Consider the following 27,692-nt stretch of genomic DNA (forward strand, 5'->3'; position numbering starts at 1 on the left):
TTGTTCTAATAACTATTACTTTCAAAGGCTACAGAGACGAGTGTTTCTCATGTTAATAACATAGAAATCTTGCTAATATTTCACTAGAACTGTAAAAACACCCTTAGAGGTCCGTGTAATTTCAACCAGAGCCTTTCGAAAGTGAAGGTGAAGACAAACGTTTCAGAATGGTCTACTATATATCATTAACTTTATGAAATAAATAATAATGAAAATAAAAAGTTGAACTCATCAGGAACAGCAAGCGCAAGTGACCCCCTGACAGGAATCACCCGCCAAGTGTCCCCTGGGAGGCGACCCACCTGCTTTGTTTTGTGAAAAGAGGCAGCGCTGTACCCAGACCACATCTTAGCCGCCAAATTAGGTTTGTCTTACTATAGAAGAAAAACTCTGATCTAGGATCAGTGGTGAGACTCCACTGCAGGTAGACTGACAGACTGATGCTCTGGCAGCCCCCACCAGCCTCCAGCATCTCTCATCTTGGAGCTTCTGTGCCACCAGATTCAGGACTCAGGGGATCAAGACAGTGGGATTGAGAATAGCACACCTGCCTTTCCACCTGAATTAGTTAACTGCGCAGGTCTTCTGACTCAGTGAAGACATCCTTGTTGACATCAGACTACCAAGAGAGAGAGAGAGAGAGAGAGAGAGAGAGAATGTATGTGGAATTAGCCTCTTAACATCCTGGGGCTGGGGACTGGCTACATAAAATTCTGAGGTGTGGAAAATGTTTTATTTTGTTTTTATTACACCAATTTGTCAAAAAAACTAATGCCATTATTTCCTTTCAGTACAGATTTCTCTTACAAGCACAGACATTCATCAGAAAAATAAATAAATAAATAAATAAATATATATAAATAATAATAATAATAGTAGTAGTAGTAGTAGTAGTAGTAGTAGTAGTAGTAGTAATAATAATAATAATACTGGAACCTCAGTTCACAAGCTTAATCCATTCTATGACTCAGTTCATGAACCAAAATGTTCACATACCAAAAAATTTTTTCTCACTGAAATTAATGTGAATAAAATTAATCTGTTTCAGCCTCGGAAGCATTAGTTTTTTCCCTTTTTAAAATGTTTTTCTGTGACAAAGAATGTAGAATGAAACTACAGTAACTGCAGGAAGCTGCAAGATCAGGTGCTGTATTAACAAAGATTCTCAGTTTGCTCAGCCTTCTGCTTAGACTTGTGCTCATCTCTTAAGCAGTCTTAAAGTTGTTCCGAGATGAACACTTAAGCCCCAGTATGAAATAGTGAAAGAGCAAAAGAAAAATCTTATATTTCTCAATTTCGAGTTAATAGCGCAATCTTTTTACGTTTTTTGGATTAGAAAACAAAACAAAAAATTTGCCATAGGTTTTGTTAGGATATGAGTGCACAAATTTGTGTTTATTAACAAGCAAATTAGATCCCCACACAAGGCGCTTTTATTTGTCTCAGTGTTTATGTCCTTGACTCAGCATTGCTCTGCCACTTCCACTCAGCAGTGCCTCCTTTCATGTTCTTTTTCTTTAGGATGGAGGAGATGATGACATCTAAGGCTGAAAAGGCCAGTACAGGAAACCCAGCTGGACCAATGGTGAGACTTTCTTACCTTGTCCAGTCAGTATATGAGGAAAGATGTAGCCTGAAAGGCTTCACTCATTCAGCAGCATTAAAAAAAGCTGCATGGGACACTTACTAAGGAGGTAAATGAGACACTCCAACAACAGGACACATGGTGGTCCAAGGTCATCAAATGCATCTCCCGCCAAATATGTCACAAATTTAAGATTTAGACTAAGCGCAACTTGGGAAGTTAAGCACAACTCTAGACATAAGAGTTGGTCTGAGTCAAACTTCTATAGTTGAGAATCTTTGTTAATGCAACCCCAGATGCTGCCTAGTCCCCTTGGCAAGGGTCTATAATCAATGCACACATCCATCATCCTGTTGTAACTTGCAGGTGATTATCATACACTGGCAAGTCTCCCAGCCATCAAATTTTAGTGTTTGGACATCAAGATAATGTTCATGAACCAATGCAAAAATTGTAAAAAAATCTATTCACCAATTTATTTGTGAACAGGAACATTCGTGAAATGAGGTTCCAGTGTAATAATAATAATAATAATAATAATAATAATAATAATAATAATAATAATAATAATAATGATAATGATAATAATAATAATAATAATAATAATAATAATAATAATAATAATAATAATAATAATAACAATAATGATAATAATAAGTTTTCCTGTCGGAAGTACAAACATTCATCTATCCATCATGGCTTGTATTCAAAAACACTCTGCCCTCTCACCACAATTATTTTCAAAGGCCACAGAGTATATCATCAAGGTTCTAAAGAGCATTTCTCTTGTTATTAATATAGTATTCTTGTTGTTCTGACACTAAAACATAAAAACACCCTAAAAATCAAGTGGAGCTTCAACAAGAGCCTTTTGAATGCAGTGTAGGGGCAGCACAGAAATGTCTGAGAATATGGTCTCATATACTGTAGTGGGCCAGCAATCCCACATGGGTTGGCCCAGACAAAGCACCACACACTCATCCACACGCATCCACAATCAGTTATCCGGTCAGAAGTGCTACAATGATTACAGAGTTTGATAATCACAAGGTCTTAATTTCATAAACAATGATAATAATAACAAAACGACAGTTTCACAAATACTAGAGACTAACCAAACCTCGTCATCAAATCAAAATAAAGAAAAATAAATAAAAAAAATGTAATAACAAACACTAACTTCACTTCCCAGACACAAAAGCAAAACTAGTCAGAGTCAGAGCCGGAGCCGGAGTCTGAGGAGCGTGACTCAGAGCCGGAGTGCCGTGGGGAGGCTGGGGGGCGGCGGGGAGTGCCGCTGCCACTCCTCCTGCTGGACCGACCTGATCTTGCAGACCTTGCTGACCTGGGGATGTGTGGTGGTGGTGGTGGTGAGTGTGTGGTGGAGTGTTGGGAGGGTTAGAGAGAAAGGACATGGAGGAGGAGATAGAAGAGAGGTGAGAAGGAGAAAGGAGGGAAATGAAGAGATGAGGAGATAAGAATTAGGAGGAAGAATAAGAGAAGGGAGTTAGGGAGAGGTAAGGACAAGGAAGAGGAAGAGAAGATAAAAGTTAAGAAGAGATAAAGAAAAGGAAGAGGTGGGAGGAGGAGGAGGAAGAGGAGGAGAGGGCAAAGAGGAGGTAAGAGAAGATATAGATAGAGAAAAGATGATGATATTAAGGTTACACATAACATAAATGAGAAAGAGAGAGAAAAACAGACAACAAAAAGGAAGAATAAGAAACAAGTTAACAAAATCCTAAAAATAACAATTGGAACATAAAACAAATACTGCTATAATGAAACAAATTAATAAAAAAGAACAAAGGAACAATTTCAGATCAGTAACCAAAACCTTACCTGTCCGAGCTGGCTGGAGATGCTGTGCCAGAACGACCTGAGGGAGTGCGGGATGCTGACTTGGAACGAGAGCGAGAACGAGAACGAGAGCGAGAGCGGGAGGCAGAGCGAGAGCCACGGGAGCCGCGGGACCCTCCTGAAGACGACCTTGAGCGAGATCTGAGGAAGGAGATGAGATGAGATGAGATGAGATGAGGAGGAGAAGTCAGTCCTTGAGGAGGAGGAGGAGGAGGAGGAGGAGGAGATGGAGGAGGAGTAGCATACAGAAGGTAACGATGAGAAGAAATAGAAGGTAGGAAGAGATGAGGAAATGAGGCGGAATAATATAGGCAGAGAGGAGATGAGGACGATGAATAGAAGGTAAGAAGAGAGGAAGAGAGGAGGAGGAGAAGAAATAGAAGAAAGGAGAGGTTTGACAGGAGGTAGAAGAAATAATGTGGGAATCTCTGTATTTGACACACACACACACACAATATTTAGTTAACCTAATCTCTTTCTCACTCCCTTAGCCCACAAAAACTCACCACAACCTCTCTCTCTCTCTCTCTCTCACCTGGACTTAGATTTGCTCCTTGACCTCGACCTTGAAGCTGACCTTGACCTCGATCTCGACCGTGACCTGGAGGCTGACCTTGACCCAGATCTGCTGCGTGCTGGCTCCTTGCTATGTGATCTTGACCTGGATCTTGACCTTGACCTCTCACTCCCCTCATTGTCATCCATAGGGGTGCCTCCTCCCTGGGAACCTGTAGGGAGGGGTGGGAGGAGAGAGATTGACAGGGTGAGAGGTGAGGGGAGGTGAGAGGTGAGGGGAGGTGAGAGGGGAAGGGAGGTGAGAGGGGGAAGGGGGGTTGAGAGAGAAACAGTCACCATTATTATTTTCATTTATTCTTGTCATATTATTATTATTATGATTCTTTTCCTTTGTTTGTTTTTCTTCTTTTTTCTGTATCATTACCATTAATATCATTGATTATTATTGTTATTATTGCTACAACTTTAATTATTATTATTATTATTATTATTATTACTATCTATCATCTATCTTTCTGTCTCACACTCTTAGTTTTGATATGTTTGCTTGTGCTCTCTCTCTCTCTCTCTCTCTCTCTCTCTCTCTCTCTCTCTCTCTCTCTCTCTCTCTCTCTCTCTCTCTCTCTCTCTCTCCCACCCACCACAGGCCACACAGTATATTTACAAAGCAGTCACTGACCACAGCCTCTCACAAAGACATTCACTCCCTCAGAACAAACCAAACCCTGACCTTTATCATTCTCATTGTTATCCACCTCCATTTCTTCCTCCTCCTCCTCCTCTTCCTCTTCCTCTTCTTCCTCCTCCTCCTCCTCTTCCTCCTCTTCGCCGGGGGGTTCCAGCATCCTCTCCCTGAAGCGTTGAGTCTTGTGTTCGTGTGCGTTGAGAGGCCGATGACGCACCACCAGGCGGGAATTGTTGGGCTGCTGTCCCTGCTTCAGTCGCCTCTTGCTCAGACGCACCCTAGAATTGAAATAGTAGGATTAGTATTGGTAGCAGAAAGGGTTTGGACAGGTAGGAGTAATAACAGTGGTAGTAAGAAGGGTATGGGAGGGTAGTAGTAGGAGTAGTTGTACGAAGGGTCTGGGAAGGTAGTAGTAGTAGTAATGGTGGTAGTCGGAAGGGTCCAGTAGTAGTAGTAGTAGTAGTGGTAGTAGGAAGGGGTCTAGGAAGGTAGTAGAATGGTGGTAGTTGGAAAGGACTGAGAAGGTAGTAGTAATAATAAGTGTGCTCTCTCTCTCTCTCTCTCACACACACACACACACACACACACATACAGCAATCAGCCAAGAGAATGCACTGACATAGTTGTGTGAGGAAGGAGCATTTACAGCATTAAAGATAAGACAAACTACCTTTAAAAGACACAATATTACAAGCTTGACTCAATCCTACAGAAACACTACAGGGTAAAAACAATTAGCTAACACACACACCTTGTCTCCAGCTCGTTGTAGTACACCCCATCGTTACGCATCACCATGAAGTAGTTTTCCTCGTATCCCTTGGACGCCTTATTCTTGACATTCCAGTTGTACTCGCGCGCCATTAGGTAGTCATACTGCTCTTCCTCCTGGTACTCCACGCCCTCCTCCTGGTCCTTCTTCCTCTTCACCAGTGTGTCTTCTGTCGGCAGGAAGTAAGCCACAAACTGCTCGCCGCTCTCGTCCATGACACCCCTGGAAAAAGATGCTTTGGTTTAGCATGTGGGTTACTGAACACCTTTCTCATCAACAGTACCTCTGGGATAGGATAGTTAGGGTTAGGATGTGGGTTTAATAATGATTTATGCCTGTCTCTTGTTAATAATAGCTCAGGAATAGAATGGCTAGGCTTAGGATGTGGATTAGTGATAATTTATGCCAGTTTCTTGTCAATAATACATCTGAAATAGAATGGCTGGGCTTTGGATGTGAATTACTGTATGTGACTTATTAAATCATCTGAAATATTAAGTGCATGTAGTATTTTGCTATCTGATAAGGTAAAAATTGATAATCTAGTTTTGCTTCTGTGTGGGTAACAGATTCATTTGCAGTTCTAAGGATTTACTGGATTATGTTTTTGTTAATGGTATATCCAGCTGTGGACAGTAAGATATTACAAAAACATCTATATCTATCTATACACTCCTAAGCTCTTTCAAGGAAGTTTCAAGACGTTGAGATCATTTTTAACTTCCCTTTGAACATTATAGGATCTGGGGCATCTTATTTATTTTTTTTTTTTTTTTTGCCCTTTGTCAATCCTTCTTGCATAAATAAACACATCAACTCCCACCCAATGACAGGCTGGGAGAAAGAAACACACACCCAATCACAGTCTGGGAAAAAGAAACACACACCCAATCACAGTCTGGGAGAAAGAAACACATACCCAATCACAGTCTGAGAGAAAGAAACACACACCCAATCACAGTCTGGGAGAAAGAAACACACACCCAATCACAGTCTGGGAGAAAGATCATAGCCTGGGGAACATAACAAACACCTCTTCATAGCTTGAATGAAATAAACCTAACATATCATAACCTAACATAACATAACCTAACATACCATAACCTAACCTAACCTAACCTAACAACCCAATTTAATATAACATAAACTAACCTAATATAACATAATCTAACACAACCTAATACAACCTAACCTAACCTAATCTAACCTGATAAAACTACCCACCTAATCATAGCCTGAGACATCTCCTCAAGCTGGGCCGGCATAGGGCGACCAACAGGGGCCGGGTCTGAGTCGAAGATGACCTGGGCACATGGGTACTTCCAGAGGGAGAAGTCTGGAAAGACAGGGAACTCCTCGACAGCCGTGACGCCAGGCTTGCTGTAGTGGTGCACCAGCTTCTTCTTGACGTCCCTGAAGGTCTTCTCGATGGCCGCCAGCTGACTTTCTCTGTCCGTGTACACGTTCTCGTCCTGCAGCAACGGGAGGGTGAGGGAGGTTGTGAGTGGTGATACACAGATGGATGTCAACACAGTATGGAGAAGGGAGGAATGGACATAAAAAGAAATGGAGATGGATACTAGAAAGGGGAGACTGTAAATAGCGACAAAACACCATGGAAAAGATAACAGAAGATACAGAATGGTAAATACAAAAGGAGACAGTAAAGCACATACAAAAAAGCTTGGAAAAAAAAATAAAGAGGACAGAAAGATAAACACTAAAAACAAAAGACAGTAACATACAGAGGAAGACATAATAATATCACAGGAAGAAGAAACAAAGGAACAAAAAAAAGGTAGATATGAAAGGGAAGAAAGTCACACACACACAGACAAAATACAAAGAAAAAGAAAAAGGAACAAAAAAGGTAAACACGTAAGAAAAGAAAGTAACAGAGACAAAACAGTCTAGAAAAAAATAAATGAAAAAAAGAAGAAACACAAAGGGTGGGAGGTAAAACAAAACACAAAAGACACTAACAAGTCAAGCCAAGCCAAGATAAGTACACAGGTACTCACAGTGACCTTCTTCCTGCGTGTGGCAAACCCAACAGTGGCCTCAATCTTCTCATTGGTCTGTGGCTGGAAGCGAGTGGGCTCTGTGGAGATGTACTCAGTGCGCCGCAGCCAAGACACATTGACATGGTGGTGGCGGGACCTCTTGGCATCCTGTGGTGGAGAGAGGGGAGTTCATGTCACTGTTTTAATCATCCAGACCCAACAGTTTAAGTCACAGATAAGATGGAAACACAGAAGCAGGCTATTTCAATCATCCAGATAAGAGGAAACACAGCAGGCTATATCAAGATCACCCACACACACTTAATTGTTATCCAAAAATATGAGAAGTATCTTGAAACCTCCCTCTTGAAATAGTTAAAGTCACATATAAGAAGGAAACACAGAAAAGCAAGATATTTCAACCAATCAGCCACACTTTGCAATTTAACCTTCCCTGTTACTTAGCTCATTTTTCCTCAGTCAATAAATACTGAGACACTTCTTCTAGTTCTACAGCCACCTACAAACATTTTACTGACTAGAAACTGCAAAATCTATTCTTTTTCACCCTCATACATGTAGATTCCATACACTGTACCAGACTATTACATCACCCAAGCATGTTCTACCTCATCCTCACAGTGTCTTGAAACAGTTAAGAGTTACAAGTAAGGGAAGCAAACAAGCAGTCTTTTACTTCACCCAGCCACACTCCACCTCATCCTCCAACCTGTGGGGTGAGAATGTCGTCCTCCAGTAGCTTCTCGTCTGTGGGGTGCAGCTGTGCGCCAGGAACAGGGGTGTATGCGTCGGGGTTGATGAGGTCAATGGTCACCCCAAGGTCATGTTCTGTCAGCACTTCATATTTGTAGTTCTTCTCCAGCGAAGTCTGTTTGTAGCGCACGTACCTGGTGGGGTTAGGTGAGGTTAGGTAAGGTCAGGTCAGAGGTCAAGTGGTGTGTTTCGGTGAGGGTTGTAAGGATGTACTATCAGGAAAATGCTAACTTGGTATGAGAAATGTCTGGTGGTGTTAAGTGGTGCATCAGCAAATATCAAAATCTTGTCAGTTTAAATACAAAAATACAAAAAAATATATGCAAAACATCACTAATACATGAGGTAGTACCAAGGTTTTGTCAGTTAAAACCTAAAACACATGCAAATCTCCAGCAAACATCAGCAACACATAAACAGGTGTGCAGTCTCACCTGTTTGAGTCAAAGGGGTAATTGATGAACTTTGGGTCGAAGGGAATGTCTGGCAGAGTGTTGCAGTACTTGACCCGACTCACCAGGTCTGATCTGTGGGGGGAAGACAGGTCAGTGCCACAAGGACTAAACTCTTCTAATTGCTTGGGTTAAGATGGAAGATGCTACCACCTCCCATAACTTCTGGTTGCTGGGACTTCCCCCTCAACTGTTGGGTAAACTTACAATTTATGACAATACCTCTATTCTTGTTTTTCTGTTACCCTGTGGATGACATGCATGGCAGTCTGGTAGCAGTAATGTATTTGGCTGGGAACACAAAATTAAGTTGAATTTGGCCTTGAAGAAAAGCTTATAGGAAGAAGTCATGATTTTTGGAAATTTTTGTGAGGAGAAAATATGATTAAAATATAGAATGAGCTCCTAAACCTAACCTAACCTTTACCACACAGACACCTTAACTTAACCTAACGTGGGCCTCGTCCCCCACAAAGACCTCCTGACATAATCTGAAGGGACCATCACCTCCTCTACCTCCCGTAAAGTGTTACGAACCAAACTTGACATTACAACCTCTTTACACAATTGTGGTGGACTTGTGGCACCCAACCAATGTGTTTGCTCCCACACTAACACATCACTGCAAAGCTCACCTCACACATTACAGCTCACGTCAGTTCATTCAATACATGGTGAATATTTCCCTTGAGAGAGTGCCTTTTAGGTCACAGACAGTGAAGTGACACTGCCTGAGAGTTGGCACACTCAACACCAACCACCAAAACCAATAATATAATTCACAAGCAGCACAAGTGATGTTAAGTGCATTCACGGCAGAATTTACTGGGAAATGTTTGTGCACACCAAGACCAAGAGACAAGTCTACTGGTCTTAGTGCACACCTGACACCTGCAAGCATGGGACAGGTGTGCCGTGTTGGAGAGGCCTAGTGCCCCACCCCAACTGGCCCAGCTTGGCAGCCTCATCCTCACTGGGCAGCTCACCTCAGGAGCTTCACTGGACAACTCACACAAGGGTAACACACACACACACACACACACACACACACACACACACACACACACACACGTACGTACGTACTATCGCCCTTCAGCTTTCCCAAACTTAACCCAAATGAATCCCCCAAGAGACGGAGAAACTGCGCTCTTCCCTCCGCTCACCAAACAATAAGCGGTATATATTAAGAAAAATCACAACACTAAACAAGAGAAACAAGCATCACTATTTTCACTTTACCTTCGTATGTGTATCGGTTCCTGCTGGGGATGGCTTGTGGGAGAGACAACACCATTACTCCTCCACACTCACACCACACAATACCTCACACACTTAACACAAACACCATCAAAAACAGATATACCCATCAGAACAAGAATACTTAAAATCCGACTCTCCCCAGTACCTGTTATCTCCATCTTACCTTCTTTCCCCAGTGCGTGGTCTCTTATCTCTATCCACGGAGTGCGCCTGGTTCACTGTGGGCGGCATCTTTCCCTCAACTCACCGGGAACTGCCACAAATCACTAGTATTTACCCAAGAGTAGGGCCGACCGCTACGCACCTCAGAACAATAACAAACCGACGCCATGCTGCCTCAACGCCAGGCCCTCGCCCTCATCTTGTCCACATGTTTGTTTCCTTATTTCGCTGTGATAATAAGTAACAAGGCAAGAAAAGATATTATTGTTTTTATTTTATTGTTCTTATCTCCTTCTTTTAAGTCCTTCATTTTAATGTAACTTGTCAGTCGAATGGCAGCAGTAGTAGTAGTAGTAGTAGTAGCAGTAGTAGTAGTAGTAGTAGTAGTAGTAGTAGTAGTAGTAGTAGTAGTAGTAGTAATAGTAGTAGTAGTAGTAGTAGTAGTAGTAGTAGCAGAAGGAGCAGCAGCAGCAGCAGAAGTAGTAGTAGTAGTAGTAGTAGTAGTAGTAGTAGTAGTAGTAGTAGTAGTAGTAGTAATAGTAGTAGTAGCAGTAGTAGTAGCAGCAGCAGCACCAGCACTAGCAGCAGCAGCAGCAGCAGCAGCAGCAGCAGCAGCAGCAGCAGTAGTAGTAGTAGTAGTAGTAGTAGTAGTAGTAGTAGTAGTAGTAGTGATAGTAACAGCAGGGTTGGGTTCGATTGTGAGTACGGTTACATTGCAATCTACCAACACACACACACACACACACACACACACACACAGATTCTCCTCTCTCGGCCTCGCTGCACAAGACTTTCTTCGGTCACCTTTTCATCTTTCACCACTATTCTGTCTACCTCTCTAATACAAGAGTTAAGCATTATTCTTAGTCATTCATCCCTTTCTCTAGTAAACTCTGGAACTCCCTGCCTGCTTCTGTATTTCCCCCCTTTCTATGACTTTAACTCTTTCAAGAGGGAGATTTCAGGACATTTATCCTGTAATTGCTACTATAGTATGCGGTCTACCACAGTATCAAACACTACAGCGTGATGTCTACCACGGTATCAAACACTACAGCATGAGGTCTACCACGGTGTCAAACATTACACGTACGCACTATCGCACGTACACACACGTACCCATTATCGCCCTTCAATCTCCCCAAACTTAACCCAAATGAATTCCCCAAAAGACCCTGACGGAGGAACTGCGCTCTCTCCCGATTAACCTTTCCCTGGATCCACATGATGTCGTTGATGGTTCACTGTCAGATTGTGGTAACCTATGGCATTTAGATTATTATAAGGCTCAGCTTGCAGTTTAATTTGTTGTTTATGTCCATATAATGGAAAAATTGGTTTCCCTTACGAACACAACGTGAAGTTTGACACCTCTATCGAGGACAACGAAGAACAGGCCTGAGATGGTTCGCCTCTGTCACGCTTTCGTTTCTCCTGCATGACATCACCGCATCGATGGCAGGGGTCGTTCTGGTTCTTGCTGTGTATCCACTAGACTGTTCTCTCGTAAAAAATGTGATTGATGTTTCCTCTTTCAAGATGACACGTCTTTAAAAATCTTTCAACAACATTTTATTCTGAAGTAGGGTATCCAGCTGATGTTAATGGTTGCAGGCCTACGAGGATTATAATTTGGGAACTCCATTTGCTTCCTTTCATGTGGACGAGTGAGGTGAGATGAGCTGAGGTGAGTTGAGGTGATTTGAGGTGAATGGTAGACCGCAGGTGGACGACACGAGAGGTGAGGTCGGGTCACGGTAGAATTCATACCGTGGTAGACTCTATACTATTGTAGTGAGAGTATAATAGTGTGTGTGTGTGTGTGTGTGTGTGTGATTCACTGACGGCTTATGCATAAATGTCGAATGTGAAAGTGTGGAATGAAATGACAGAAGGAAAAGAGAAGAAGAGAGAAATGAGCAGAAGAAGAGAATGAGCCCTCGAGTTGACAGGCTGGAGGAAGAGAAACATTGGGTTGGCGAGTGGCATATATCTGATTAGTAATTCCCGTGTGCTTTGAAATCTGGCAATTTTAAAATAATTTCTAAAGTGACGGTGCCGCGCCGCCCGTTGTCCGGTACCCATTGCCAACCGTCAGTCTGGCGCAGGCACTGACGTTTGAAATCACATCTTATTGGAGTGCCACATCATTATTAACGCGAATTTAAGCAACTTTCCTCGAACTTTTGTACTAATTAAGCGTTGTGCATGTGAGCAAGTGTTGGAAAGACGCAAAACACTGAAATAAGAGAGATTACATTTCATTGATATACAGCCATTCATGTTTTCCTTTCGTTTTCTTTGTTTTTCCATTTTTTTTCTTTTTTATCAGGTTGTCCATCCATTTTGTTTCCATTTTCCTCATTTTCTTTACAGGTTGTTACTGAAGATCTACAAAAACTGTATATATATACTCGTATATATATATATATATATATATATATATATATATATATATATATATATATATATATATATATATATATATATATATATATATATATATATATATATATATTTTTTTTTTCTTTTCTTTTCTTTTATTTTTTTATTATTATTTCTTTTTTTACGCAAGTTATTCGTGGGTACTTACCAGCAAGAGCTCATGACATCCACCATCCTTCCTTAGCTTTGCTGTATTTTTTTTTTCTCAGAGAAGCAGATACCGTAGCTCAGTATGCAATGGGCTCCTCCATTATGCAGTCCTTCCTTTCTCTTTTTCTGTAGCTTAATTTCCTCCACCAGCCTTCATCCTCCTGTCCTCAACCTACCGCATTTGGTTGGCATCAAATGACCTCACTCTTGCGAGATCATTTGGTGCAGATTAATACAAGTGGATATTGGCCCTTATCTTATAAAAGGGATAAATAAATACACATTCATACCTTTGTAGTTTACATTTACTTGGTAAAGTAGAGTATTTTCCGCGGGTCAGGTCCTGACCGGACCCACGGGTAGAGGGGCAGGCTGGAGGATGGGGGTGAACATAACAAAAAGCAAAATTTTTGGGTTGAGAAGACTCAGAGGAGAGTAATGGAACATGACAGGAAAGGAAGCCAATGCATACATGAAAACATGGTTTTGAAGACAGCAGTTGTATGATCAGAGAGTGAGGCTGTAATGGTACACAAAGGACAGGCAAAGAAGGAAGAGAGCACTCTCATGTTGAAAGGACACCATCTTGGAGGGAAATGAGAAGCTAAAGAATAAAGAGAAGGCTTCTAAATGTGTATATTATTAATAAGTCACTTTTGTTGTACCTTTTATGTAAAATATATAAGAAAACATGGTGCTGTTAGAATGTTGAAATAAAATGGGAAATGTTTGGCACCAGGTTTCGATTTAAAAATCTGCGTATCTTTTCTTACAGTATTATTTCCCACTTTTTTATGTCTATGGGAGGGTGAAAATATACAAGTGAAAGCTACAGTATAATTTCCTTAATGTTCTGCCATGTGTAGGTGTGTTTGTGTGTGTGTATGTAGGTGTGGCTTGAAGAGTTCTGAGCCTGTGTGGAGGAAAGGTGCATTAGAAGGGGACCCATATTTCAAAACACTCAGAACTCTCATAAGAACTATTTTCAAAGGCCAAAGAGATGATGAGTCAGGTTTTCTAGGGCATTTTCCCACTGATGTTGCAGAATTCTTCTTCAACTATCACTGGAATCATAAAAGACATCCCTGAAAACTCTAACTTCCACTACAGCCTCTTAAAAAGTAATTGAGGTGAGATGCTGAGATGTTTGGGAATAGAGTCCAGTGAAGAGTGGTGAGTTTTGGAGTTAGAGAAATGATGTGATCAGGAAATGTCTGAAGATGAGAATGGTGAAGGTTATATTAATCAAAGAAAAACAGGGAAGAGGTTAACAATAATGAGAGAGAGAGAGAGAGAGAGAGAGAGAGAGAGAGAGAGAGAGAGAGAGAGAGAGAGAGAGAGAGAGAGAGAGAGAGAGAGAGAGAGAGAGAGAGAGAGAGAGAGAGAGAGAGAGAGAGAGAGAGAGAGAGAGAGAGAGAGAAACATTGACATAACTTAAGATGCTTAAAAAGAAAAATTACCATAAAAGGGAGAAGACAAGCCATGATTTATAAATACACATGGAATTTTTACACCTAAAAATATCACTAAATTGTAATAGAAGAGCCTATGAAAAATATAGAAATTATTATACATATAGAAAAGGTCTTTAGTTTATCATTAAAATCAAACAATAAATAGAAAAAATAGATATTACTCTGTTTCATAAATAAACTGTAAAAACACTGAGACATATTATGATTAGAGAGAGAGAGAGAGAGAGAGAGAGAGAGAGAGAGAGAGAGAGAGAGAGAGAGAGAGAGAGAGAGAGAGAGAGAGAGAGAGAGAGAGAGAGAGAGAGAGAGAGAGAGAGAGAGAGAGAGAGAGAGAGAGAGAGAGAGAGAGCAAGACGCACACATATATACATGAAATGAACGCATGAACAGATGAAAGAATGGGAGCTTAGGAGGTAAATTTGTTGAGTCCCTTTGATAAGCAAGAGGACTTCAGGCAATGAGACAGGCAGGACAAGAGAGAGAGAGAGAGAGAGAGAGAGAGAGAGAGAGAGAGAGAGAGAGAGAGAGAGAGAGAGAGAGAGAGAGAGAGAGAGAGAGAGAGAGAGAGAGAGAGAGAGAGAGAGAGAGAGAGAGAGAGAGAGAGAGAGAGAGAGAGAGAGAGAGAACTATACAACTCCTTATACACAGTAGTGAAAATGAAGGTCCTCACTATATACAACACCATGTATATATCCAAACCTATCTAAAGTTCTACGATATACACAATATATACATAGAGCTAATTAGAGCTATAATAGGGGTTCTCTCAAAATAGTACACCTAATAGTATGTATGTACTTCTTTTTAAATATTTCTTACTACAATAATTAAGGCCGGTTCTTCTCAAACGTGTAATAGTTTTTATTTTATTTTTTTCGGTATGAGAATAAACGCAAGCATTTCCCTTCAGTATTCCTTATGGGCCTAAAGTAGTAGTAGTAGTAGTACTCGATAAATTTCTTCAAGATTTATGTTGTGTTACATAAGTATGCATGGATGTATGTAGGTGTGTATGTATGCATGTAGTGAAAAATATACATAATTTTACTGTCAGACTTTCACTTACATTGGAACATTTAAGTTAGTACATAATTATATACATACGAGTCTCTGTACGTAAAACTAAGACCAAGATGATGAACAGCCCTTGAATGATAACAATGAATGAACTACTTAACTCACTCATAATAATAATAATAATAATAATAATAATAATAATAATAATAATAATAATAATAATAATAATAATAATAATAATAACAGCTGTAAAGGATACAACATTAGCGGTACCTTGATAACATTTCAATCAACAACAGAATCAGACGAATCTATTAATCCTTCACAACATAGTGTCCAAACTCTCGAGAATTCCAGCAGTATCTTTTAAAACACTGCTTGAGGTCCCACACACCATTCTGAGGTATTTTCTTCCCCTTCAGGAGTGATGATGAACGATAATGATAAAATGGAATTGATGTGATTATTTACAATGTTAAAATTGGGGACATAATGAGAAATAATTTACAACTCTTCACCCATTTCCATCTGGCAGGACCCTGTTGGTTGTCTAAGAGTCGGTGGGGTGGCACTTGTAGTGTTCAGTGCATGGATACACTATCACTGCTGGCTGGGTCACTCTTATACCTCAGCTTCAAGATCTCAAAGGAACTTGTGCCTTTCCATTTGAGATTTTGAGGCTAAGATGAAAAATGGCTGAAGTCTAACCATTTTTTATCTTAGCTTCATAAATCTCAAACAGGTGTAAGTTAATCTGAGATTTTGAAGCCTAGATAAAAATAGGTTAAACTTTAGCATGTCAAATTTCTTGTGAGTGCGTCATCTCAAATAAAATCTACCGATCAAATACAGTTAGGGAAAATGTATTGGAAATGTATTATAGGTAACTGTTGAGGTGTTCCCAGCCAAGGTCCTTGTCACCACCACCCTCAGCAACAGACTGCCAACACTACCTCAAGCAGTGATTCAAAAAGTGGAGTATTTTCACCCCAGACTAGATTAAACACAAACACAACCACCATTCTGTACATACATTGCACTTAAAGATCATAGCAATAATAATAATAATAATAATAATAATAATAATAATAATAATAATAATAATAATAATAATGTATAATATCAATTGAAACAAAGCCTTATTTAAGATTTTACAATAACCGTTCTCATGAGGCAAATGTCTTACACTGAACTAGTAGTAATGGAATGTCTGGGAGAAGAACATATGTCTTTCAGGTGTTTCCTAGTTAAGGTTACATATCCAGAGAATAAGGTCAGGTGATTATAGTAACGAGAAAGTTAGGTATAAGTGAGGATGCAAATGTTAAATCCTCCCCCAACATTAGTGGCTAGATTGGTGCAGCAACCATGAGGCAGCCACACCCACAGGGAATGCTTCACTGACACCAACCAAGATGAACAGAGAGGAGTAGAGACGTCAATGCATCGTGTATACTACGTATTATAACTCTTAATGTCGTCTTTAGGGAACACAAGTGATAACCAAGTCATACCGTTGCCCTGGCTGGGAATGTCACGTCATGTATTTGCACTGAGTCACTACTGGGTCGCCCTTCACACACACTGACTTTCTCACATCCTCCACTCATGACTTTAGAGCAATGCCTGAATTTCAAGTGTAAAAGATCTGAATAATTACTTGATGAAACACCACACCACATGATTCATAAACTGCTACTTATTAAAGAAAGTTTGTTGGTCACCTCCTTAGGCTTTTCAGCACACTTCTTTGGTGGAACAGTAATGCAGCTCAGATAACTATCATTCAAATAGTAAAAAAGGGAAAAAAATGTATTACTGAGTTGCAATGGAACTTAAAAGAATCACTTAAACAGGATACTTTTGCTCAATTCATCATGACTTATAAAGAGTTTTCCTTCCTGACATGGGTTCAATACTAACATCAAGTATAGTGTGATAGCTTATGCTGAAACTGAGTGTTGGGTACGAGTGACCAGTATCTCTAGCACCCAGGCTATCTGTCCTTGATGAAAGTGTCTAAATATAGTCAGATACATAGAGAAAACAAAGTAAGGTTAGGAGGCCCCTCTGTGTAATCCGAGGCTTGTCACGGGTGATATACGAATTCCCGCATGCATGAAAAGAGAGGGTAGATTATTTTCACAATAACACATGAGCCATCTCCCATGTCCATACAACTCAGGTTCTCCTTCCCTTGGCTGAACTCCATATGTAACACAGAAAATGAGACAACCAGCACCTCCTCAGCATCTCAAGTCACTACAGGGTGTGACATAGGAAGGAAGTGATGTGGTACAGACAATAACAATCCTGTCTATTCAGTCATATGTAATTATTTATGTACTTATTTTGTCATTTCAGTTCTTTGTCATTCAGAGACCCATAAGACTTGGAGATCTTCAACATCTGCTTCAATTAGAACAGTACTTAAAAATTAATGGAATATCTTGCATTTTCATCACTGCGGCTCCTCCTTTGACACCAATAAGGTAGCTGACTCCTGACTGGCTCTTCATTTGAGTGGAATGTTACTTTGATCACAGGATAGTTATCTGCTAGTAGTACACTTATGGATCTGGTTTTCTGACAGGACAGTTCATCTCACAGGAAACATATCGTAGAACTTATCGGCTAGTAATAATAATCAGAGTGTGGGTGTTCACCAAGAGTTCCGCTCAGGTGTCTGGGAGTGACTGGCTGACCCTTGAACACCTCGCAGTCTCTGTGTGTCTTGCAGCACCACGGCCTTCACACTCACTACATCCTCGTCACCTTCCCCGGCACCCTCATCTGAGTCAGATGTGTCACTGTTGCGGGACGGACCAGCGCCACTCTGAAAGGTTTGACGCTTGTATACCATGTCACTTATACCACATGGTGAGACCAGACCAATGGCATCAGAGTTTTCAGTTTAAAACATTAATTGTCAACAGAATTGTGTGCTGCATTCAGATTTACTGGTAAAAACATAAGCTATTTACTATATAATAATTCAAACAAATCACAAGGAAATCCAATGGTATTGAAATATGTGAAGCAATTCAGCTAAAAAAACATAATTGTCAGTATAATTTTGTGTGGTGTTCAGATTTACAGCTAAGAAACAGAAGCTACTGACAACAGAATAACTCAAATAAATCATATAAGTACATATGAACATAAGAAAATAAGGGAAACTGCAAGAAGCCATCAGGCCTACACGTGACAGTCTCTGTATGAAACGTACCTATCTATTTCCACCTATCATCCCCATCCATAAATCTGTCTAAAGCTCCCTAATGTCTCAGCACTAATAACCTTATTACTGAGTCCATTCCAATCATCTACCACTCTATTTGAGAACCAATTCCTTCCTATCTCAAACTTAGGAGTAAATTTTTCAAGCTTGAACCCATTATTTCTAGTTCTATCCTGAGGAATCATAAACTACTCACTCATTAAATTTGCAGTTTAATGTACTCTCATTCCTCACAAACTCACCATAAGCCTGGAAGAGTAGCGGCTGATACCCTCCAAACTAATCCCTCGACTGTAGTACCCATGTCGCAGTGAGCCAAGGCCACTCCCACCCTCCTCCTCAGAGCCACCACCCTCACTGCTCTGGGTGCTGTGTGTAGAGCGAGTCAGACACACAGTGCGGTGGTTCTTGCTGCGTGGCAACGGCCTCCGCATGAAGCTGTGAGTGGAGGGAACATGAAGCATTAACTCTTGAGGCCTGGAGCACAAAAGGGAGGGGAGGCTTAAATACATATTAACAGTAACATTAACTCTTGAGGATTGGTGCATAAAAGGAGGGAAAGCTTTTGACACATAATATTAACAATAACATTAACTCTGAGGCCTGGTGTACAAGAGGAAAGGGAATCTTAAATACATATCAAGAGTAATGTTAATCCCTGATGCACAAAGGGAAGGGAAGCTTAAGTACTTACCACCTTCGTTTTAAAACTTGGTAATGAGCATCAAGGGCCTCCTCATCTTCCTCCTCCTCTGAGGCAGACACTTCATGCTCTACGGAGTCGTGGCTCGAGTCTAACTCGCTGGAAGCTACCATGTCAGAGTTACGGTTGAGGATGTCTGGATCTACACTTGAGTGTCTCTCTTCTTCATCGTCGTCAATATCATCGTCATCGTCGTCCTCGTCCTCGTCATTGGTGGTGGTGGGAGACTGGCTCTGGGACATGCCCTCAATCTGGGGCTGACCAACCTCCATGGGTGTGGATTCTGAGAGGTCGTTTTTGGAGTCGTACCTCATGCTGAGTGGGGAGTGCAAGACGCGAGAGTAGCCGTTTGGCAAGGCTTTCTTATCTGCCAAGACTCGCTCGATCGCATCCCATTTGTCACCCAGCTGGTGTAGGATGTCAACATCATCCTCGTTATTGTTGAGAATCTGCAGGGTCTCTTCAATGGTGTATTCTGGTTGGTGGCTTTCACCAAGGCGTGGTGCAACTGGGGCTGCCATTGGGAAATTTTTGTTGGAGTCATTGGAGTCTGTTGAGGTGAACCGGCGATATTGTTGTCTTGGGCAGTGTTCACAGCAGGGACTCTGCTGCTCTGACAGGGTGTTGCCATTGGGACTGGTCTCTGTTGTAGTGTGACCACAGGCAGGGTTACTGGGGTCAACACTACTTCCCCCACCACCATCACCTTCCTCAGGTTGGAGAGGGAGGGAGGAGGGTTTGTGTGGGCCAGGGGTTTTGACTGGTGATGTGTCAGTCTCACTCATGTCCATGTGGTCTGTTTGAGTCCCAGAATCCACCAGCACTGGCACACGTTCCTGGCTGGGGCTCAGGCTGTAACCCTGCAACACAACAGACTGCTATCACCAAACTGTGGATGCTGTACATAAGCATATATATTATGTGCTTATTTAATATGAGCCTATTACCTCTGAAACAACAGCAAGTGCCTTTAAATGTACCACAAGTGGGAAAATGGAAAATACAAGAGGAACAAGACAACTAAATAAAAGAGGCAGATTGTGTGTAGAGAGGCAATTAGGATAACTTTCTTTGCTGTCCAAACATTTTTATGGAAGACTTCCTTGAGGTACTGATGAGAAATCAGAAAGACTCAGATATTACCCATAGAACCAAATACTCTTAAATTTCTGAATATCCAGTTACATCTACAATTCCTGTAGTTTTAATCATTCATTGATGTGTCACTATTGTTATGCATGGCACTCTCTCCATGAGAGAATAGGAAGAAATAGAGACAGAATGCACCATGGTGGGCAGCATGTGTCTGTCCATTCACTGAACAGCTGAGTTGGTGTGGGACAGAGAGATACTCCGCCCCACCACACTTTGTTTTATTTAAAATTTCTCACTGTTTCCCCTTTGTCCCAAAAGTTGAAATTGATACATGATATAGCTGAGGAGTGACCCTTCTGTACTAAAGTGTTGAATACCACCCGAACTCTTTGATATACCCACAATAATTTTTGCAAATTGATGTTTTTTGAGTAAGAGTTGTGCGTTGTGTGGAGGCTGATGGAGCAAGCAGCTGGCCTCCTCCCCCCTCCCAGTCCCTCTCCCATTCCATCCTCTTTCCCATGTCATATGATTTAACTGCCATGCCAAGGAGCAAAGGCAGGGCCTGTATCTTCCTTTGTCCCAGGCATAAGTCAAGCCTCATGTTTTGTAGAGAGAGGATGCGCACAGTGCACAGTGCAGGAGTGACAGAGAAATGGCACTGAGGGTTGGGGGATATTTAGAGGGCTATACATAGTATTTACAGTTAGAGTAGTAGCAGTAGTATGCCCCTACTGTGCTAGGTAGGATAAGCACCTTGCAGGGGCTTGGCAGGTGCTTGGATTGGGGGAATACTTAGAGGGCTATATGTAGTACTTATAGTTGGAGTAGTAGCAGTAGTACGCCCCTACTGTGCTAGGTAGGATAAGCACCTTCCAGGGGCTTGGCAGGTGCTTGGGTTGGGGGGATATTTAGAGGGCTCTATGTAGTACTTATAGTTGGAGTAGTAGCAGTAGTACGCCCCTACTGTGCTGGGTAGGATAAGTGCCTTGCGAGGACTTTGCAGGTGCATGCCAGATAACTTGTGGGCACCACATGGTCTTACCACCTCTGTCACAGTGTCCTGATTAGTTCGTGTCTTGTTGGGGGTCTGGGAGTGGTTCTCTGACCATCTTGGGCCAGTCAGTTGTTGTGTACTTGTGTCATTAGTGTTCTGCGCCAATAAGTGCGACTGGGAGCTCTTGAAGCCAGAGGATTTCATAATGCTCTGTGGGTGTGTAGTTATCTCTTCTCTCCTCAGACTTTAGTAGTATATGGAGGTGATTGTCAGTCCTCTATGAGACTACAGATGGACCACTTATAAGCAGGAGAACTTAATATTTTGTGGATGTGGGTGGCCCATCCCTTGTGGGAGGTTGTCCACAGAATATTATAAGCCTGTGTGTCCTTTGTCCTGGCTGTGCCCCCCCTAGCATGTGGTTTGCAGCTCTTTCTCAGCTTGTGAGTTTGGTGGACAACTGTATTACTCTCTTCCCTGTTGGTGGGTGAATCAGGATGACAACCTAAGAAGCTTGATAGCTATTGGCAAGCAGCAGGTGTCTGGATTTGCTTAATTTGTGCCCACAGTAGGCTAGAAGGAGCTAGTCTAAGGAAAGCTGACCTGAGTGTAGTGGCAGCTGTGAGAGGGGCTGGAGCTGGTTGTAACATTAAGCGCTATAACTTTATACAACCCAGTTTTGGTTAATCCTTTAGGCTCTTATTTTTTGGACTAGCACCTTAGTAGGCCTTTTTTTACATATGTATGTTATTATCCTTGGCCAGTGTCCCTCTTACGTAAAAAAGTCACTTACCCTCCTGTCGGGTGGCAAGGCATGTCTTGGGCTGGTGCCTGAACTGACATAAGCCACAACACCACCGTGGCTCTTGTTTCTTTGGTGGTGACGTGTCCTCCTGCGTCCGGACCCTACACGGCCACCATCCACTGCCTCCTGCTGGCTGGCTTCCTGAGCAGGCGCACCAACGGAAGGCGAAGCTGCAGACTGGCCAATATGGAGTGAGGCCGGCCGAGTCGTGGAGAGTGGCAGATTGTTGGTTCCCATTTCAGTGTATAGAGGCTTTTTGGAACGACCCTGGAACAACAAAGAATATTTTAAGTGGTCAGTTTGAATGTCCCTTTAGCAGCAAAGAATGGTATTTAAAGCACCAAGTTTATGAGATGCAGAGAGCAGTAGGTTGTTAGTTTTATTTCAGTGTATATTAGCTTTTTGAACAATCCTGTAGCAGCAAAGAATGATATATTAAGCAGTAAGGATAGAACAAGAAATAATGGATTCAAGCTTGAAAAGATAAAAAAAAAACAGATAGAAAGTCATTGGTTCTCAAATAGAGTGGTGGATGAATGGAATGGTCTCACTAATCAGGTTATTAATGATGAGTTATTTGGGAGTTTCAAAAGATTAGACAAATTTATGGATGGGGATGATAAATGTAAACAGGAAGGTATGTTGATGAATTCATAAACTGCTTGGATTTATGAAGGTTTCTGGTGATAGACTAATATAATAGTGAGAGGCAAGAGCGCAGAAAATTTGTATCTGAAAATATAAAATGAAGAACAAATACAAGAACCCTGACCTGGTGTGGTTGGTGGGCTGGTGAGGGAGCCTGTGTGTCGGGGCTAGTCGGGGTGGAGGAGGTGGCTGTTCCTGCCCCTCCCGCCCCCCGCCTGGCCTGCAGCCGCTCCTGGGCACGGATGAGTGGCTTCACAATTCTCCGCTTCCCTTTGTGGATCTGATTGGCATGCTCACGCCTGGAAGACCCGTAGGTGGAGATGATAAATAGTAACCATTCTTGAGAAAAGATTGTGTATAAAAAAAATCCTGAAAATGTGCTGTACTGTCTATTTCTTCTGCTTTCTGACAACTCTCTCTCTCTCTCTCTCTCTCTCTCTCTTGTTGCACTGGTTAACAAAGCAAAGATGCACAACTCACTTCAGAAGCTCTTTTTCACGTTGCTCCAGCTGAAGCATGGCAGCAGACAGCTCAAGGTACAGGTCATTTGCAATGACCAGCTTCCTTTCCCAATGTTCCCTTATGTCCTGTGAAACCAAATCAATGGAAAAGGTCAGAAATAAAAATCACTGGGAAAATGGTGATGGCAGGAAAGACTGATCTTAAAAAAGCGTAAAATTATTCAGATGAGCAATGATGAATGTCCTGCTAAACAAAATCAATGGAAATGATAAGAAATAAAAAACTGTCAGAGAAAATGGTAATAGTAAGAAAGGTTGGTCTTCTTACAAAGCATAAAATGAATCAGTAAATGGACAAGGATAAAAATATGACATCAGCAGTAAATAATGTTTGCAGTCAAGTACAAAATTCTAGACTGAGTGTATAGCATTCAATGGCCAATATTTAGCATCCTAATATTCAAGTACATATGATTAATTTCCAAAGTTGTGGGTTATTTCATAGTAATGGGTTACATACCAACAAGTAATATACTACAAGAGTGAGTGAGAAAGAGACAGCAAGATCCACATGACATACAAGTACTAGATTGAGGCACACTGCCCAGGAAGAAAATATCAGGAGTGAATGGGAGAGAGACTGCAAGGTCCACATGGCACACAAGAACTAGCCTAACACATGCTGCCCAGGTAGAAAATATAATCAGTTTAAAAAGTGTCCTGCCCACCTGAGCATGTTTGAGTTCATCGTGGCGTCGCTGCACAAGATCTTCCTCCAAGCGGGGAATGTGTGAGGCTCGGGAGTTCATTGATGCCATCTGCTGTCTGATCTCAGCCTTCCAGGACATCTGCAGAAGTGACAAGAAGCATTAAATCACACAAGTTGAGATCTGCAGAAATAACATGGAGCCTTAAATCATTCAGTTCCTCTCAGTTGTCCTTACCTGAGTCTTAAAGTAAGTCTCTGGTGGTGTGCTGCGGATTTCCACCGCGGCAATATCGAGGTGCATCAGAATATACTTGAAGGAAGGTCGGTTCCTCGGCTTACTGTTCCAGCACATCTGCACAATGAGCCTGAAGCCGTCGGGACACGTTGATGGAATAGGAAGATGCAGTGAACTTGACCCAACGCCGTAGATAATGGCAGAGTTGTCAACATCACGATACGGGATCTCACAGGTCAGCAGTTCCCATAGCACCACTCCAAATGACCTGCCAAGGATACAGTAGATTAATTCATGATAGAACTTACATGCTGTTGTGTTCTACAGATATCTGTTGAGTGTTTAAATCATAAAGTTCATCTATTTTATGATTTTTGTTAGCAAGATGATAATTTGTCGTCTTCTGAACCATGATGAAAGTTTGGGGAGCTTTGAGAATCACAAAGCAAAAACTATTTATATACCTCTCATATGCAACATCTTGGCAGTGTATGAGCTGATGATGCAGCAAAGAAGACAGCTCAGGTGAGTATTTCAAAGCATACTGAAGTGAAAATAACAGACCAACAACAGTACAGTTTTCCAGTTCTTTCTGAAGTGAAATCTCAAGACAAAAAAATAAATGCTACATATACATGTGAAAAATTCCTACTGTAAAGCAGAATAGTGTCTAGAATATCAGGCCACCCACCATATGTCAACTTTCTCATTGCACGGTTCGTTCCGGATGACTTCCGGTGCCATCCAGGCCAGGGTGCCGGCAAAACTCATCCTTGTGCTGACATCATTCCACTCCCGGCAGGTGCCAAAGTCACTGATCTTGACCTCTTGGTTACTCCCAATCAGGACACTGCAGAGAAATAGTAATATGTTACTTAACAACAACAAATATGCCACAGGAATAATTGGGAAAGAGACTGCAAGATCCATATGGTATGCAAGTACTAGACTGTAAATAATGTGTCCAAAAAGAACTTATGCAAATGGACTAATAAGTATTCTGTAAGTTAAGTAATTTCCCCCCTCACATCCTGAGGAAATACAAAAAATGACAGCACATACATGTACTCATCATTATAACCAACTTTCCCATAAACACACATACAAATATACAGTATATTAAGTCAATTACTATGACACAAACACCTTCCATTGAGTAGCATTAAACACCCACTGACAGACATATAAGTAACATCCAATCTTGACCACTCAGTTCACAATTACACTTAACAAGCCTTGATAATGAAGACTTACTTGGGACTCTTAAGGTCTCTGTGGATAATCTTGTGCTGGTGGAGGTAGTTCATGCCAGATGCAATTTCCTTGGCCCAAAGAGCAACTCGGTCTGGTGGTATATCCTGTCCATCCTTGAGGAGGTTGTAGAGAGGACCATAGGGGCAGTATTCCATCACAATGCAGTAACAGGGCGCTGCTGTACACACACCCCTGAGGCAGAATGAAGGAGTGAAAAAGAAAAAGAAAGCAGTGATACAGTAGGAAGGAATATTGTGGTAGTAGTAGTATAATATCACGGAGAGTCCATGGTTTAATGAGGAGAGCTTGAGTGCTACAGACTTGGAGTGACATTGCTGAGGATAAGAAAATTCCTCCCTATGAAATACTTGTGGGAAAGGAAACCAGTCATTTATTAGTAATGATGAACAGTTTGATAAAAAAAGATATCATGAAAAAAGAAGCTTCTTCCATTTAAATTTTATAAAATACCTACGACCAACAAATTATCAGTTTCTTCTCTAATTCAAGAAACACGCAAACTTAAAATCAAGAGGCACGTGAAATAAACTCAAAATCAAGAGATGCATTTCAAATCAACTTGGAATCATGAGACAAACTTGGAATGGACTTGAAACCAAGACACAATTCATTCCTACTTACAGAAACCGGACAATATTGGGGTGATTAAGTTTTCTCAAGTGGTTGATATCCGTTTCTTTCTGTTCCTTCACTTTCTTGATAGCCACCCAGGAGCCTCTCATTTGCCCCCTGAACACTGCCCCCTGCGCCCCTGACCCAAGCCACTGCAGCGAAGACACTTCCTCGAACGGGATCTCCCAGTTGTCAGCTGCAGAAGGGGAGAAGAGTGATGAGGGGAAAAAAGGAAGGGACTACAAAAGATTGACATGGAAAGTAAAAATAGGTGATGCAGTGGGGAGGGTGAGGAAAAGTGCAGAGAGAGAGAGAGAGAGAGAGAGAGAGAGAGAGAGAGAGAGAGAGAGAGAGAGAGAGAGAGAGAGAGAGAGAGAGAGAGAGAGAGAGAGAGAGAGAGCTGAAATGGTAAATCTATTACTGTGCATAGATAGTTTAAGAAATAAAGCAATTAGTATAATCTACATTATAACATCTTTTAACACTACGAATCACATGAAAAGAAGAAAAAAAATTAACATCCGATAAAGAAAAATGTAGGAAACTATTAAAAGCTTCAATCCCGTGGCCAAAACATATAAAACTGATAAGAAGCATCCCTTTATGAGCTAGTCTCCCTTGCCTCTTACTTTTCAGTTGGTAAGCACTGCCCTTCACTTACTTTGCGCCTGTTTCTCGCTGAGTGCCGCTTTGCCAATGATGGTCCACACGGGGCGAAGACAGCCAATGATTCCCTCTAGCCAGTTAACCCTTTGACCGTCCCTGTATCTTATGTGCACGCCAGTGGGCGAGTCAGGGCTGCTCGTGTCCCCGCCTCCACCCTCTCCTGCTCCCCCGGCGTCTGGGTGAAACCTTCCTTGTTGGGGTTCCAGAGGCGTGGAGCGTTGGGAGTGAAGCTGAAGATTCTGTAGCTCCTCTTCCATTCTCAACATGCTGGAGGAGAAATGGGAAACTTGTGAGATTTGGTATCGAGAATAAGTTTTCAGTCTAGTCATTCTTTATGTTTGTTGGTGCGTTTCATAGTTTCAGGACTAGAGAAGAAAAAATAGCAGCGATGATGATGTTAGTTCTGAAATGTTTGACTAGAGTACTCCATGTTATTAATTCTTACCCTCTATTGCGTCTCCGGAGGATAAAGTCCATTGTGAGGTTGATAAACTGTAGCTTATTTACAAAAAACTGTGGTTAATTTTTACACAGTATGTGTTTAAATACATGTGAAGCAGTTCTGTTCTAACATATTCATTTTTTTTTCTTTTCTTTCGGTTTCAGTAGTGAGTAATTTATTTCTTCATTTTAGTTTCATTTTTCACACGGTACGTAGATGGATACATGAGAAGCAGTTAATTTGTAATACATTCATATTTCTAAGTTTCAGCGGAGTAAAACATTTATGAAGTCTGAGAGTCAAAGTTTTGGTAATGTCTGTCATATCCACCTCAAATGTCACTTTTCTCGCTCTTCTTCTGTAGACGCTGACTAAATCTTACGGCGAATGGTGTTCATTTGTAATATTTTCACATTTCTAAGTTTCCGCGAAGTAAAACACTTATGAAGTCTGAAAGTAAAGAAAGTCTTGATAATGTCTGTGCTATCCACCTCAGTCGTCACTGTTGCCCTTCCTCTCCAGACACGGACCATAAGCCCTACAGTAAGCGGTGTTCATTTGTAACATTGCAAGTTTCAGCGAAGCAAAACCATGCAATGTGAGAGTAAACAAGGTCTTGATAGTCTCTCATATCCACTTCCTCTTCCTCT

The 27,692-nt window shown here is 41.5% G+C and overlaps 2 protein-coding genes across 11 annotated transcripts in view; both read right to left on the reverse strand.

The window, feature by feature from the left end:
- Positions 1–719: 719 nt before the first annotated feature.
- On the reverse strand, positions 720–10,245 carry LOC135109325 (RNA polymerase II-associated factor 1 homolog). Of its 2 annotated transcripts, XM_064020676.1 has the most exons (11): positions 10,068–10,245; positions 9,884–9,916; positions 8,627–8,719; positions 8,149–8,326; positions 7,437–7,586; positions 6,640–6,887; positions 5,395–5,637; positions 4,689–4,921; positions 3,978–4,170; positions 3,425–3,583; positions 720–2,930 (listed from the first exon to the last, which is right to left on the reverse strand). In XM_064020676.1, exons 1-11 carry the CDS (start codon positions 10,133–10,135, stop codon positions 2,792–2,794), a joined length of 1,737 nt encoding a protein of 578 aa, XP_063876746.1. In that variant the 5' UTR covers positions 10,136–10,245; the 3' UTR covers positions 720–2,791. The 2 variants fall into 2 exon arrangements, with proteins under 2 accessions (XP_063876746.1, XP_063876747.1); XM_064020677.1 differs by lacking the exon at positions 9,884–9,916.
- A 2,703-nt stretch (positions 10,246–12,948) lies between these two features.
- Positions 12,949–27,692, reverse strand: part of LOC135109326 (mitogen-activated protein kinase kinase kinase 13-B-like) — a 64,095-nt gene continuing 49,351 nt past the window's right edge. For 6 of the 9 annotated variants that reach the window (XM_064020682.1, XM_064020683.1, XM_064020680.1 and 3 more), the window contains 12 exons: positions 26,596–26,867; positions 25,944–26,130; positions 25,302–25,493; positions 24,739–24,897; positions 24,048–24,315; positions 23,832–23,951; positions 23,121–23,229; positions 22,767–22,948; positions 21,983–22,261; positions 19,089–19,957; positions 18,637–18,832; positions 12,949–17,989 (listed from right to left, as the gene is read on the reverse strand). In XM_064020682.1, the coding sequence (XP_063876752.1) occupies positions 17,816–17,989; positions 18,637–18,832; positions 19,089–19,957; positions 21,983–22,261; positions 22,767–22,948; positions 23,121–23,229; positions 23,832–23,951; positions 24,048–24,315; positions 24,739–24,897; positions 25,302–25,493; positions 25,944–26,130; positions 26,596–26,867 (3,007 nt within the window). In that variant the 3' untranslated portion in view covers positions 12,949–17,815. Of the gene's footprint in view, positions 17,990–18,636; positions 18,833–19,088; positions 19,958–21,982; positions 22,262–22,766; positions 22,949–23,120; positions 23,230–23,831; positions 23,952–24,047; positions 24,316–24,738; positions 24,898–25,301; positions 25,494–25,943; positions 26,131–26,595; positions 26,868–27,045; positions 27,493–27,692 lie in introns of all 9 variants that reach the window. The other 3 variants (XM_064020685.1, XM_064020684.1, XM_064020679.1) reach the window with 2 other exon arrangements.

Source organism: Scylla paramamosain, chromosome 18 (genome assembly GCF_035594125.1).
Source record: "Scylla paramamosain isolate STU-SP2022 chromosome 18, ASM3559412v1, whole genome shotgun sequence".
In the NCBI taxonomy this organism is placed as follows: Eukaryota; Metazoa; Arthropoda; class Malacostraca; order Decapoda; family Portunidae; genus Scylla; species Scylla paramamosain.